General features: G+C 43.2%; 1 protein-coding gene across 3 annotated transcripts; it reads left to right on the top strand.

The window, feature by feature from the left end:
• Positions 1-317: 317 nt before the first annotated feature.
• Positions 318-15,957, top strand: LOC311109117 (retinol dehydrogenase 12; the record flags this gene model as incomplete). 3 transcript variants are annotated; one of them, XM_084151927.1, is made up of 7 exons in its annotated part: positions 318-417; positions 597-712; positions 1,335-1,490; positions 1,596-1,700; positions 1,845-2,054; positions 2,325-2,517; positions 2,676-3,135. In XM_084151927.1, the coding sequence occupies exons 1-7, from the start codon at positions 404-406 to the stop codon at positions 2,776-2,778; spliced, it is 897 nt and encodes a 298-aa protein (XP_084008053.1). In that variant the 5' UTR covers positions 318-403. The 3 variants fall into 3 exon arrangements, with proteins under 3 accessions (XP_084008053.1, XP_084008054.1, XP_084008052.1); XM_084151926.1 differs by lacking the exons at positions 318-417; positions 597-712; positions 1,335-1,490; ... (2 more) ...; positions 2,325-2,517; positions 2,676-3,135 and adding exons at positions 4,155-4,241; positions 5,175-5,290; positions 7,453-7,608; ... (2 more) ...; positions 15,539-15,731; positions 15,855-15,957; XM_084151928.1 differs by lacking the exons at positions 318-417; positions 1,335-1,490; positions 1,596-1,700; ... (1 more) ...; positions 2,325-2,517; positions 2,676-3,135 and adding exons at positions 7,453-7,608; positions 7,714-7,818; positions 14,865-15,074; positions 15,539-15,731; positions 15,855-15,957 and having other exon boundaries at positions 679-712.
• Between the last annotated feature and the right edge of the window lie 221 nt (positions 15,958-16,178).

Below are 16,178 nucleotides of genomic sequence, written 5' to 3'. Positions count from 1 at the left end.
TGACACTAGGATTTCACAGTCAAGTCACATGGTCAGGATAAAACATGGTGGCCCACTAATAGGAGGAGCCTACGGCTGGATATCTCTCTTGACTAACTCCCTCCACATTTCTACTTATCACAGAATACTGTTACTATTCAGATACACATTTTGTAAGAAAGAGTTTCTCTATGACACACTAATGAATTAGATACAGCTCTCCCCTGATGAAAGAATGGTTTATCTGGAGCCTATCAATAGTCCGTTAAGAATTTGGAGGCATGACACACACACACACATAAGAGTCTCAACACAGCTTCCTCCAACACATCAGTTGGAGAAAAGACAGAAAGACAGACTGGTTGAAGAGGGGATTTCTGAAGTCTCCCCAGAGGATATCAGTTTTCTATCAGAAAAAACAGAGATGGAAAAGATCAGGTAAAACCAATCCCTATGGTGCTACTGTAAATAGATGTAAGGACATCAGAGAGAAAATAACTTGAATTCAACATTTATGCTGTTAATATTAATGTAATTAATTGTGTTGTTCCAGTCAATATCAACAACAAATGTCAAACAGTTTATTTGTTTATCATATCAGTTCTCTCTTTTTCAAGGTCCCTAATTACTAAGCGCTGGTCGTCTGACGTTCGTCTGGACGGGAAAACTGCGATCGTGACGGGAGCTAACACTGGCATCGGCAAGGAGACCGCCATGGACCTGGCCAAGAGAGGTAGACCATACCATCTTCAATTCTCTTCCTCTATATTCTATTGCTTCCCTTCTCTTCCTTACAGTCGATATCTGCGCCCCTCGTGGAAATCAAATTAGCATAATAAAAACATCCCCATAAAGATCTGTCTGTTTAAGCTAGACACATGGGTTGCGTCTCAATCCACCACATCCTCCGATGTCGGCCTTCTGCATCTGCGGTGAAATGTGGCAGTGCTACAGCAGTGTTTGTCAGATCATGAGACATTTCGAAAATTGGTCTTCTCACGAAAACGTCTGTAGCATCCAAACTATTATGACCCCTCTATGGAAAGACGAGACTCTGAGCCCCACAATCGTCACTGGACTGAAGTCGGTACCGCCGATCTGCCAACCTCTGTCTGTAGCGTCCGAACAGTTTGGGCTACACACTAATATGACCCCTCTATGGAAAGATGACTTTAGGGGTATATTATTAATGAGAGAGGTAGGAACCAGTGGTGGTGCATTGCAGTGTATATGCCGGGAGTTTTACAGGCTACTGAAGTGTCAGAAATGTGCTAGACATCATGGACAGTATGGTAGTTTGATACTTTTTGTAAGTGTAAAGATAATTGAATAAAAAAGGGTTTCTCTTTCTCTAGGTGCACGTGTCATCCTGGCCTGCAGGGACATGGAGAATGCGGAGCTAGCGGTCAGTGACATAGTCAGGGAAATGGGAGGGGCCAAGGTGGAAGCCAGGAAGCTGGACCTCGCTGACACCAAGTCCATCTGTGAATTTGCTGAAAACATCTACAACAGTGGGTTAAAACACACACAAACAACACCATATAATGTAAAACCTATTAAATACCATACTGTCAGGGTTCCGATAAAGAGGCGTTCTGACTCTTTTTGTTCCCTAGCGGAGAAGGTGCTTCACTTCCTGATCAACAATGCAGGCGTGGCCATCTGTCCCTACAGCACCACTGTGGATGGATACGAGATGCAGCTTGGAGTCAACCACCTGGGTACGAGGCAAAACATCTGGTTTATTAACAAGACTGCAAGCAACACTTTTTTCCATTGCCACATAAAGAGAAGATATTATCACTGATTGATTGCCATTGATTGAAACCTATCCATATTAACTACTTCCTGTTTCCCTTTTCCAGGTCACTTCTTTCTGACTTTCCTCCTATTGGATCTGCTGAAGCACTCTGCCCCCTCCCGTGTCATCACTGTGTCTTCATCGGCCCACACCATGGGCAGGATCCACTTTGAGGACCTGAACAGTGAGAAGGAATACCACCCTGTCAAGGCCTATGTCCAGAGCAAACTGGCTAATATACTGTTCACTAGAGAGCTGGCCAAGAGGACCGCGGGTGGGTATGGGTGTATGTGTTTCCATGCGTGTGTGTTCACCCTGCAGCATCCTGTAGAGAATGGATCTAAGCGTACACCAGTGCGAGTGTCTCATGTCTTAACCACCATCACTCTGTGGTTGGAAATAGAGCAAAGATGCCCTGAGTACTTGGACAATGTATGTGTTTGTGTTTGTGTGTGTGTGTGTGTGTGTGTGTGTGTGTGTGTGTGTGTGTGTGTGTGTGCGTGTGTGTGTGTGTTTGTGTTTGTGTGTGTGTGTGTATTAACAGTTCTAGGTGTGACAGCCTATGCAGTGCACCCGGGGGTAGTGAACACTGATCTGATGCGTCACATAAAGCGCCCCCTACAGGTCATGCTTAAGAAGTTCAACTACTTCCTCAAGACACCAGCAGAAGGAGCCCAAACCACTCTGTACTGCATCCTGACCCCTGATTCTGAACTCACCTCTGGGGGTTACTACAGGTCAGTGACCTTTCACCTCTCATCCCTGACCCTGAACACTAACCTGTACTGTACTTGATTACCCCTGAAAGAAGGGTGTAAACTAAAATAATTATTTATCTCTCTCTCTCTCTCTCTCTCTCTCTCTCTCTCTCTCTCTCTCTCTCTCTCTCTCTCAGTGAGTGTGCACAGGCAGTGAGTGCCAGGGCTGGTAGTGATGAAGGCACCGCTCTCAAACTCTGGGCTGTTAGCTGTCATCTACTGGGCATCTGCTGGAGATGAACAGACATACAATAATACTATCTTTACACCAAATTGCTTCTTTCTGTCACGCCAAATACTGCAAAAATATTGCTGTCATAAGTCCTACTATGTCAAATGATAAATGTGATGGTACAATGTGAAGAGGGAGACAGACAGGTGATGTATGATGGGGCTGATGGTGAGCATAGGTGGAAGTGGTACAGACAGGTTCTAGAATATTGAGAGACTGTTGCTGTCAGTAAACTATCTGAGACTGGTCAAGGAAAGCTATATGTCATATATTCAGTTAAGCTAAATCATGTATTTCTCTTCTGTTTTTACGTCTTCGATTCCTGAGCTTTCTGGAGAAAGTAAAATGCTATCAAATGCTGTACCAACAGTCTGTTGCCTTTTCTTGTTGGGAATAATTTAGGCTTTCTAACAATTATTTAGACCAGCAATAGCTTTCTCTACAGAAATTATCTATTAGAACACGATTTAAGAGGTCTGACAAGTATCACTAAAATTGGCCTATGGGGACATCTAGTGGCCAAAGCTTCAGACTACAAGACGAAGTCTTAAAATGAGCGCTCAATCTGCTCACTGACATAGCATAACAGCGGTAGAAAATGATGATGATGATGTAGCCAATTGAACCTCGGATTATAAAAAGGAAAGGTTGTGAGTTTTCTACAGGATACTCTGTTAACCGCGTCTCACAAACGTTGTTAGTCACTCAGGATGTGTGGGCCAGATTTTTCCAGGAAATGAAAGTTATATTATTTGAACAAGGAAATATAGTTTGTAAACATTTGTTCTCTGACTGTCAAGGTGTGCCTACCTTGTTCAGGGCGAAACGAGTAGTAATGTCAACTGCCATAATAAACCAATTCGTTTAGTGTCCTTTTATATTCTAGGGAAAAGGAACACACATTGTGGGCTAGGCCTTTACAAAACCTGAATTGGCTACCAGTAGGCTATCTCAGAATTGTTAAAAAAACTGAACGGATCCGATAAAAGGCAATAATTCCACTGAATCAACTTCGAGCGCCTCATTTATCACATCGTCTGGTGCGCACTGACCTAAATCTCACTCCACTCATGGGGAAATTGGTCAGAGAGGACCCCTGAGCAGTCATCAGTTCGAGACAGTAATTCAACATAGTCATGCTGCGCATATATTGTAAGATCTCACAACATCTGGAGAATAAGTTAAACTATTTTCTTAAGTCATTCATTTAACCATTGTTCAAACAGACAACCATAACCAGTTCTCAATTAACCACTACTATATTATGGTAATAATAAAATAAATATTATTTGCGCAGCACAAAGACGGGCTGGAACACACCCATAGTGTGACAGACGTCGGGTGTGCGGGCTGCAACGCTGAGGAATGTATCCGTTGATAAAACCTTGGGTCGATAGGAAACTCTTGTTTAGATGAACTTGAGGTGTTGAGGAGAAAGTTTGTTCACTGGGAAAGGAATGCATTCAATCAGGTAGGTCAATTACTATTTATATTGGGAAAAACAAAGATGCTATGGTGGCAGTCATTTTCTCTTTCAGTATACAGAACTATTTTATGTTATTTTTAATGTTATTTTCAAATTTGAACTGTTATTACTGTTGTAACTATGAAACATTGAGCAAATTGTTGTTACCACTATAGGGTACTGATATTAAATTGCTATTAGACTAGTCCAGGGCTCTCCGACCCTGTTCCTGGAGTGCTAGAGTCACTCCAACCCTAATCTAGCACACCTGATTCTAATAACTAGCCGGTTGATAAACTGAACCAGGTCAGTTATAACTGGGGTTGGAGCAAAAACTTACAGGAGGGTAGCTCTCCAGGAACAGGGTTGGAGACCCATGGCCTAGTCTATATCATATTAAAGTAAATTAAAACAAAAACATATTTCTACTTCATAACACATTTTATTATTGGTTTTCACTAAAACAATATTATTTATCCAGTTTTGATAGCCGATCTATTGAATTATTTCCATCTATCTGTAATATTTAATCTAGTCTTATGCTCCATAGAAGATCATAATCTTTTTCACTTATCTACAGTTAATCATAAAACTAAGTATTTATATTTTATAATGTGGTTCCGTGCTTAAGCTGGTATTCTTACTAGTAGCTAGTTACTTCATTGACTTGCTGACATCTACGTTAAGTTGACATTCTGTTTGTTGTCTGCTCTGGGTGTCAGAGTAATGTCGTGTGTCTTATGTGTGTAATATGTATGCTGTTGCGTTATGTTGTAATATCACTACATTTCCTGTCTCTGTAATAAGCTGTTTTACCACATCCCCGAAACGATTTCTACTGTGTTTAACTCTGTGTTGGTTGACTGTGTTGATTGACTGTGTTGATTGACTGTGTTGATTGTGTATTTGACTCTTGCTGTGTGTATCTGACTCTGTCAGGAACTTCTTCTGTGGCCGCTGGTCATGTGACGTGCGTCTGGATGGTCAGACTGTCATCATCACAGGAGCTAACACTGGCATTGGCAAAGAGACAGCCAGGGACCTGGCCAAGAGAGGTAGAGAAAACACACACACAGTTTTGTATTGCTATCGTTGTGGGGACCAAATAATTGATTCCCATCCAAAATAATGTTTTCCCCAACGCCTCACCCTAAACCTAACTGTAACTCCTAACCCTAACCTTAATTCTAACCCTAACCCTATTTGTAACCCTAACCCTAAACCTAACCCCTAAGCCTAAAATAGCCTTTTTCCTTGTGGGGACCGGCAAAATGTCCCCACTTGTCCAAATGTTCCTTGTTTTACTATCCTTGTGAGCACTTCTGGTACCCACAAGGATATTTAAACAAACACACACACAAACACACGCACAAACACAGAAGCCGAAGTCTACTCCCCTTCGCCGGTGATTGGTCAACAGTACTACTCCTTGTCGGAGTGGGAACTATGGACAAGATTCTTCAATTAAGTATTTGTTGTCATTCAACGAGACGACTAATTTTCATTCACATTTTTTCACTTGAGAAATGCTGCACCAAACATCTTAGTTCGATGTAAAATTGTGTGAAGAAGACCTCCTTGGCAAAAACGTCCAAATTAATTACAGATTTCTTGATTTATCTTAGATTAATTCGGACTATTTTGAGGAAGGCTATGTTGTTGCTATGGTGTCTCAAGAGGGACACATTTTTTATGTTTATTTTTTTTAAAGCCATTTTCTTTTTTCTAAACCTAGTGTGTGGGCGCCTTTAGCCTAATGATATTCTCAGTAGCAGTCAATAAGGATCCAGGAGAGGTGAAGACAGAGAGGGCATTGTCAGAGTAGACCGTTAACCATCCGTCCTTTGCATGCGATGGGGCACGCACACACACACACACACACACATGCATGCACACACACAGAGGGAGATTAAAGCTGGTTCTGTGTACGTGGTCTGATTTGTTCCGTTGGCTGCACTTGAAAAGCTCTGTGTGGAACCAACTTCCTCTTACAAAACACAACCGTTTGTGTTTGTGTGTGAGTGTGAATATGTGTGTGTATTGCAAGCATCGGGGCTCTGTTAAAAGACGTTATCAGAATGACGTTTCACTCATTCACGACTGAGGTTAGAGCTGGGAACGAAAGATTCATAACTGTCTGTCATTTTATTTCCTAAAGTAATTTGTTATATGAGGAAATATTGATCATACTTTACGATGTCAAGAAGTAGGCTAGAGGAAATAAATGAAAGAGAGTGGTTATATTAAATTATCAATGTAATTGTATAACCAATAGGGTAAATTGAGATTTGGTTGTCTTTTTTTAGACAGGCCGGGCCAAGACAAAGCCTTGCATGCATCACGTTCTATTTCCTGGCTTACTGGAAAACAGTCTTTTACTTAAAGATCTGAAACTAGAATCCTCAAGTTACCTTCCTCTGTCCTTCAACTCACTTTTGTGTAATTTAAAATGTTGATGTATATTTTAATTTAACTCAATGAAAATTGCTGTGACGGTATAACAAAATAGAATCACTAAATGTGTTAATTATGTACTGTAAACAACAGCTAGATAAAAAATAAACTTTGCAGTGTCCAATGCACACATACACACACACTACTCACCCATGTGGAACAAATAAACGCTGTCAGCATAAAATCCCCCTGGATCATCACTGTGTGTGCGATTGGCTCAACTCAAACTCTAACTTTCCTCTTAATTGTTTGTTTATCGTTTGTGTTTTAATTTTGATTGGCTGCTCTGCCAGGGAATTTGGGAAACAATTCCGATTCCCACATCGGAGCAAAGAGAGGGGAACAAAAGCACTTTGATAGCTTCCAGACGGAACGCTCCCATGGAATAATGACGCTTTCTATTCCATAATTACTGGGCCACCACAGCTATTGTGTGTGTGTGTGTGTGTGTGTGTGTGTGTGTGTACTCATAGGCCCTCTCAGCAGGGCTGGGCTCATTAAAATAGGATAAGCAGTACATTGTTTGCCAAGTGAAGATGAGAAACACTGTGAAATGAACAGTTAAATATTGTGTAAACTGAGATATTAAGCTTGTGTTTTTAGAGATTTCTATGATATTTAGTTAAACTGTAGAGAACGACCATCCTATGATGTGCAGGGATTTTAAACACAAATGAACATCTTTCACATTTGTCCTCCCGTGTGCTATTAACCTTATGACCTGCCTATGTGTAACCTCTGACCTCTCTGAACCCCCTCTCAGGTGCTCGCATCATCATGGCGTGTAGAGACATGGAGAAGGCGGAGGGCGCCAGGAAAGAGATCACAGAAGATTGTGGAAATGAAAACATTGTCATTCACAAACTGGATCTGTCTGACACCAAGTCTATCAGAGAGTTCGCTGAGCTGATTAACAAAGGTATGTAACATTCAGGGTATAGGAATGGATGGATGGATGGATGGATGGATAGATAGCTGGAGGGAGGGAAAGCTTTTGCAGTGACTGTTTTTCTTGTGTTTGCAGAGGAGAAGCAAGTTAATATCCTGATCAACAACGCTGGCATCATGATGTGTCCCTACTCTAAGACCAAGGACGGCTTCGAGATGCAGTTTGGAGTCAACCACCTGGGTAAGATAAATCAATCAATCAACTTGTATTCATGTAGCCCCTTTCATAATGCATTTGCCATAAAATGCTGAGGTGCAACCAAAGCTTAAACCCTTCCCCATAGTAAGCTGGTAGTGGGAAGGGAAAAACCCCTAGACGATTCAACGTTCCATTACTTATTAAGCTATATACAGTGGGAAGAACAAGTATTTGATACACTGCCGATTTTGCAGGTTTTCCTACTTACAAAGCATGTAGAGGTCTGTAATTTTTATCATAGGTACACTTCAACTGTGAGAGACGGAATCTAAAACAAAAATCCAGAAAATCACATTGTATGATTTTTAAGTAAATAATTTGCATTTTATTGCATGACATAAGTATTTGATCGCCTACCAACCAGTAAGAATTCCGGCTCTCACAGACCTGTTAGTTTTTCTTTAAGAAGCCATCCTGTTCTCCACTCATTACCTGTATTAACTGCACCTGTTTGAACTTGTTACCTGTATAAAAGACACCTGTCCACACACTCAATCAAACAGACTCCAACCTCTCCACAATGGCCAAGACCAGAGAGCTGTGTAAGGACATCAGGGATACAATTGTAGACCTGCACAAGGCTAGGATGGGCTACAGGACAATAGGCAAGCAGCTTGGTGAGAAGGCAACAACTGTTGGCCCAATTATTAGAAAATTGAAGAAGTTCAAGATGACGGTCAATCACCCTCAGTCTGGGGCTCCATGCAAGATCTCACCTCGTGGGGCATCAATGATCATGAGGAAGGTGAGGGATCAGCCCAGAACTACACGGCAGGACCTGGTCAATGACCTGAAGAGAGCTGGGACCACAGTCTCAAAGAAAACCATTAGTAACACACTACGCCGTCATGGATTTAAATCCTGCAGCGCACGCAAGGTCCCCCTGCTCAAGCCAGCGCATGTCCAGGCCCGTCTGAAGTTTGCCAATGACCATCTGGATGATCCAGAGGAGGAATGGGAGAAGGTCATGTGGTTTGATGAGACAAAAATATAGCTTTTTGGTCTAAACTCCACTCGCCGTGTTTGGAGGAAGAAGAAGGATGAGTACAACCCCAAGAACACCATCCCAACCGTGAAGCATGGAGGTGGAAACATCATTCTTTGGGGATGCTTTTCTGCAAAGGGGACAGGACGACTGCACCGTATTGAGGGGAGGATGGATGGGGCCATGTATCGCGAGATCTTGGCCAACAACCTCCTTCCCTCAGTAAGAGCATTGAAGATGGGTCGTGGCTGGGTCTTCCAGCATGACAACGACCCGAAACACACAGCCAGGGCAACTAAGGAGTGGCTCCGTAAGAAGTATCTCAAGGTCCTGGAGTGGCCTAGCCAGTCTCCAGACCTAAACCCAATAGAAAATCTTTGGAGGGAGCTGAAAGTCCGTAATGCCCAGCGACAGCCCCAAAACCTGAAGGATCTGGAGAAGGTCTGTATGGAGGAGTGGGCCAAAATCCCTGCTGCAGTGTGTGCAAACCTGGTCAAGACCTACAGGAAACGTATGATCTCTGTAATTGCAAACAAAGGTTTCTGTACCAAATATTAAGTTCTGCTTTTCTGATGTATCAAATACTTATGTCATGCAATAAAATGCAAATTAATTACTTAAAAATCATACAATGTGATTTTCTGGATTTTTGTTTTAGATTCAGTCTCTCACAGTTGAAGTGTACCTATGTCAAAAATTGCAGACCTCTATATGCTTTGTAAGTAGGAAAACCTGCAAAATCGGCAGTGTATCAAATACTTGTTCTCCCCACTCAAAAGTCAAAAGTTTGGACACACCTACTCATTCAAGGGTTTTTCTTTATTTGTAAAATGTTCTACATTGTAGAATAATAGTGAAGACATCAAAACCATGAAATAACACATATGGAATCATGTAGTAACTACAAAAGTGTTAAACAAATCAAAATATATGTTATATTTGAGATTCTTCAAATAGCCACCCTTTGCCTTGATGACAGCTTTGCACACTCTTGGCATTCTCTCAACCAGCTTCATGAGGTAGTCACCTGGAATGCATTTCAATTAACAGGCGTGCCTTCTTAAAAGTTACTTTGTGGAATTTCTTTCCTTCTTAATGCGTTTGAGCCAATCAGTTGTGTTGTGACAAGGTAGGTGGGGTATACAGAAGGTAGCCCTATTTGGTAAAAGACCAAGTCCATATTATGCCAAGAACAGCTCAAATAAGCAAAGAGAAACGACAGTCCATCACTTCTTTAAGACATGAAGGTCAGTCAATCCAGAACATTTCAAGAACTTTGAAAGTTTCTTCAAGTACAGTCGCAAAAACCATCAAGCGCTATGATGAAACTGTCTCTCATGAGGACCGCCACAGGAATGGAAGACCCAGAGTTACCTCTGCTGCAGAGGATAAGTTCATTAGAGTTACCAGCCTCAGAAATTGCAGCCCAAAAAAATGCTTCACAGAGTTCAAGTAACATACACATCTCAACATCAACTGTTCAGAGGAGACTGTGTGAATCAGGCCTTCATGGTCGAATTGCTGCAAAGAAACCACTACTAAAGGACACAAATAAGAAGAGACCTGCTTGGGCCAAGAAACACGACTGATTGACATTAAACCGGTGGAAATGTGTCCTTTGGTCTGGAGTCCAAATTTGAGATTTTTGGTTCAAACCGCCATGTCTTTGTGAGACACGGTGTGGGTGAACGGATGATCTCCGCATGTGTATTTCCCACCGTAAAGCACGGAGGAGGAGGTGTTCTGGTGTGGGGGTGCTTTGCTGGTGACACTGTCTGTGATTTATTTAGAATTCAAAGCACACTTCACCAGCATGGCTACCACAGTATTCTGCAGTGATAAGCCATCCCATCTGGTTTGTGCTTAGTGGGACTATCATTTGATTTTCAACAGGACAATGACCCACACGCCTCCAGGCTATGTAAGGGCTATTTTACCAAGAAGGAGAGTGATGGAGTGCTGCATCAGATGACCTGGCCTCCACAATCCCCCGACCTCAACCCAATTGAGATGGTTTGGGATGAGTCGGATGACAGAATGAAGGAAAAGAAGCTGGTTGAGAGAATGCCGAGAGTGTGCAAAGCTGTCATCAAGGCAAAGAGTGGCTATTTGTAGAATCTCAAATATAAAATTTATTTTGATTTGTTTAACACTTATTTGGTTACTACATAATTCCATATGTGTTATTTCATAGTTTTGATGTCTTCACTATTATTCTACAATGTAAAAATAAAGAAAAACCCCTGAATGGTAAGGGGTGTCCAAACTTTGACTGGTACTGTATGTATATATATACACTGCTCAAAAAAATAAAGGGAACACTTAAACAACACATCCTAGATCTGAATGAATGAAATATTCTTATTAAATACTTTTTTCTTTACATAGTTGAATGTGCTGACAACACAATCACACAAAAATTATCAATGGAAATCAAATGTATCAACCCATGGAGGTCTGGATTTGGAGTCACCCTCAAAATTAAAGTGGAAAACCACACTACAGGCTGCTCCAACTTTGATGTAATGTCCTTAAAACAAGTCAAAATGATGCTCAGTAGTGTGTGTGGCCTCCACGTGCCTGTATGACCTCCCTACAACGCCTGGGCATGCTCCTGATGAGGTGGCGGATGGTCTCCTTAGGGATCTCCTCCCAGACCTGGACTAAAGCATCCGCCAACTCCTGGACAGTCTGTGGTGCAACGTGGCGTTGGTGGATGGAGCGAGACATGATGTCCCAGATGTGCTCAATTGGATTCAGGTCTGGGGAATGGGCGAGCCAGTCCATAGCATCAATGCCTTCCTCTTGCACGAACTGCTGACACTCCAGCCACATGAGGTCTAGAATTGTCTTGCATCAGGAGGAACCCATGGCCAACCGCACCAGCATATGGTCTCACAAGGGGTCTGAGGATCAAGGGGTACCTAATGGCAGTCAGGCTACCTCTGGCGAGCACATGGAGGGCTGTGCGGCCCCCCCAAAGAAATGCCACCCCACACCATGACTGACCCACCGCCAAACCGGTCATGCTGGAGGATGTTGCAGGCAGCAGAACGTTCTCCACGGCGTCTCCAGACTCTGTCAAGTCTGTCACGTGCTCAGTGTGAACCTGCTTTCATCTGTGAAGAGCACAGGGCGCCAGTGGCGAATTTGCCAATCTTGGTGTTCTCTGGCAAATGCAAAACGTCCTGCACGGTGTTGGGCTGTAAGCACAAACCCCACCTGTGGACGTCGGGCCCTCATACCACCCTCATGGAGTCTGTTTCTGACCGTTTGAGCAGACACATGCACATTTGTGGCCTGCTGGAGGTCATTTTGCAGGGCTCTGGCAGTGCTCCTCCTGCTCCTCCTTGCACAAAGGCGGAGGTAGTGGTCCTGCTGCTGGGTTGTTGCCCTCCTACTGCCTCCTCCACGTCTCCTGATGTACTGGCCTGTCTCCTGGTAGCGCCTCCATGCTCTGGACACTATGCTGACAGACACAGCAAACCTTCTTGCCACAGCTCGCATTGATGTGCCATCCTGGATGAGCAGCACTACCTGAGCCACTTGTGTGGGTTGTAGACTCCGTCTCATGCTACCACTTGAGTGAAAGCACCGCCAGCATTCAAAAGTGAACAAAACATCAACCAGGAAGCATAGGAACTGAGAAGTGGTCTGTGGTCACCACCTGAAGAACCACTTCTTTATTGGGGGTGTCTTGCTAATTGCCTATAATTTCCACCTGTTGTCTATTCCATTTGCACAACAGCATGTGACATTTATTGTCAATCAGTGTTGCTTCCTAAGTGGACAGTTTGATTTCACAGAAGTGTGATTGACTTGGAGTTACATTGTGTTGTTTAAGTGTTCCCTTAATTTTTTTGAGCAGTGTATATATACAGTGGAGAAAAAAAGTATTTAGTCAGCCACCAATTGTGCAAGTTCTCCCACTTAAAAAGATGAGAGAGGCCTGTCATTTTCATCATAGGTACACGTCAACAATGACAGACAAAATTAGGGAAAAAAAATCCAGAACATCACATTGTAGGATTTTTTATGAATTTATTTGCAAATTATGGTGGAAAATAAGTATTTGTTCAATAACAAAAGTTTCTCAATACTTTGTTATATACCCTTTGTTGGCAATGACACAGGTCAAACGTTTTCTGTAAGTCTTCACAAGGTTTTCACACACTGTTGCTGGTATTTTGGCCCATTCCTCCATGCAGATCTCCTCTAGAGCAGTGATGTTTTGGGGCTGTCGCTGGGCAACACGGACTTTCAACTCCCTCCAATGATTTTCTATGGGGTTGAGATCTGGAGACTGGCTAGGCCACTCCAGGACCTTGAAATGCTTCTTACGAAGCCACTCCTTCGTTGCCCGCGCGGTGTATTTGGGATCATTGTCATGCTGAAAGACCCGGCCACGTTTGATCTTCAATGCCCTTGCTGATGGAAGGTGGTTTTCACTCAAAATCTCACGATACATGGCCCCATTCATTCTTTCCTTTACACGGATCAGTCGTCCTGGTCCCTTTGCAGAAAAACAGCCCCAAAGCATGATGTTTCCACCCCCATGCTTCACAGTAGGTATGGTGTTCTTTGGATGCAACTCAGCATTCTTTGTCCTCCAAACACGACGAGTTGAGTTTTTACCAAAAAGTTATATTTTGGTTTCATCTGACCATATGACATTCTCCCAATCCTCTTCTGGATCATCCAAATGCACTCTAGCAAACTTCAGACGGGCCTGGACATGTACTGGCTTAAGCAGGGGGACACGTCTGGGCACTGCAGGATTTGAGTCCCTGGCGGCGTAGTGTGTTACTGATGGTAGGCTTTGTTACTTTGGTCCCAGCTCTCTGCAGGTCATTCACTAGGTCCCCCCGTGTGGTTCTGGGATTTTTGCTCACCGTTCTTGTGATCATTTTGACCCCACGGGGTGAGATCTTGCGTGGAGCCCCAGATCGAGGGAGATTATCAGTGGTCTTGTATGTCTTCCATTTGCTAATAATTGCTCCCACAGTTGATTTCTTCAAACCAAGTTGCTTACCTATTGCAGATTCAGTCTTCCCAGCCTGGTGCAGGTCTACAATTTTGTTTCTGGTGTCCTTTGACAGCTCTTTGGTCTTGGCCATAGTGGAGTTTGGAGTGTGACTGTTTGAGGTTGTGGACAGGTGTCTTTTATACTGATAACAAGTTCAAACAGGTGCCATTAATACAGGTAACGAGTGGAGGACAGAGGAGCCTCTTAAAGAATAAGTTACAGGTCTGTGAGAGCCAGAAATCTTGCTTGTTTGTAGGTGACCAAATACTTATTTTCCACCATAATTTGCAAATAAATTCATTAAAACTCCTACAATGTGATTTTCTGGAAAAAAAAATCTCAATTTGTCTGTCATAGTTGACGTGTACCTATGATGAAAATTACAGGCCTCTCTCATCTTTTTAAGTGGGAGAACTTGCACAATTGGTGGCTGACTAAATAATTTTTTCCCCACTGTATATATACACACACTAGGCCTACTCGTGTGTATCTGTGTTATCAGATTAGCTAGATTAAATCAGTGCAGGCATGTTCTTAAGCAGGCTAACATGGTATATTAGCCCCTATTTCCTTCCTAAATGGAGAACTAATTAGGGGCTACCTTACATGGCTGTAGTAATTGCTCTCTGTCTCCGGCAGTAAAGCTATTAGCAGTCACAGATTAGGACGGAAATTCAATCTGATTTGAATGGAAGTGAGTCTGTGACTTTTGCTGAAGTTCAGTTTCTGTAAAAACTGTTTGAATTCTCGCCATACATCCTTGGTCCGTAAATATACACACACTGATGAACTATTCATACTGAAGAGGACAGAATTAAGGACAGTTCATTCCCAGTCTTACAGATAACATAAACATTCTTATGCATGCACGCGCGCACACGCACACGCACACACACACACACACACACACACACACACACACACACACACACACACACCCTGACAACATGCACATTTGCCAGAAAGAACGCACACACACAGTTCATTGATCCTTCCCTAACCTCTGACTTCCTGTAGGTCACTTCCTGATGACCAACCTGTTGTTGGACCTGATTAAGCGCTCGGCGCCAGCCCGCATCATTAACGTGTCGTCAGTGGCTCACACCTGGACCAGCATGAGACTGGACGACATCAACAGTGAGAAGAGCTACGACCAGGTCAAGGCCTATGGACAGAGCAAACTGGCCAATGTCCTCTGCACACGCTCACTGGCCAAACGACTGCAGGGTAAGAGCTGCACTCGACAGCCATGTCCGACAATGGCCGAACTGGAGAATGGGAGTTGACTCAAAACATTTCCTCTTCCTCATAATCTCCACAGGATGTTTAATGTAGTCACCTCTGTGTGTGTGTATTAATAACAGGATACTGTACTGTGTCCCACACATAGACTGCGTCCTGTTAAGATCCCTCATATAGACCATGTCATGTTTTCGCTCCAAAGCACCCTCCATGAACTCTGAAATGGACTTTGTTCATTTAGGCCACTGCATGTTAGTTTCTCCAACTTGAAGACTCTCTCAAACCTCCTCTGTTAGCTACTCAGAATTAGATGATCTATGGATAACCCTGTATACCTACAAACCTAAGATTGATCAAATATCTGACCCTGTAACAGTGGCTAGAAGCAACTTGTTCCTACTACTCATCATGACACGACTGAACGTCCAGTTTATGTGTGTTGTGTGCAGGCACTGGTGTGAGTGTGTTCTCCCTCCATCCGGGCGTGGTCCAGTCAGAACTGTGGAGACACCTGAACAGTCCTGTCCAGGTAGCGGTCAAGGTGTTCCGGCCATTCACTAAGTCCGCTGTAGAGGGAGCTCAGACCTCCATATACTGTGCTGTGGAGCCAGGACTGGAGAAGGAGAGTGGAGGATACTACAGGTACACACACACACGCATGCACGCACATACTGTTAGATTTTGTGAAAGTGTAACTTACAGTGTTAATCAGGTAAGTTATTGTATACCTGCTCATTGACACTCATTGTGTTTGTGTGTGAACAGTGACTGTGCACCTGCGAGGTGCTCCAGGATAGCCTCTGATGACGACTTGGCCCAGAAACTGTGGGAGCTGAGCTGCAAGATGCTGGCCATCACCTGGGAGTAAACACACGACACTAGGCTGCATCTCAAATGGCACCCTATTCCTCATGTAGTGCACTGAATACATTCCGGATGTAGTGCACAACGTGGCTTTAGCCAACAGTAGGGCACTGTATGGCAAAAATGCTATTTGATATTTACCCAGTGTATTTCTACAGGTAGTATATTCTCACTATGTAGATTACAATGTGTAAAGAGCATTACTACTGTATGTGTGTATATATA

Source organism: Coregonus lavaretus (assembly GCF_964263955.1).
Source record: "Coregonus lavaretus genome assembly, chromosome: 34".
Taxonomy (NCBI): domain Eukaryota; kingdom Metazoa; phylum Chordata; class Actinopteri; order Salmoniformes; family Salmonidae; genus Coregonus; species Coregonus lavaretus.
The sequence above is the reverse complement of the archived record's forward strand: the minus strand, read 5'-3'. Positions and strand labels throughout refer to the sequence as shown.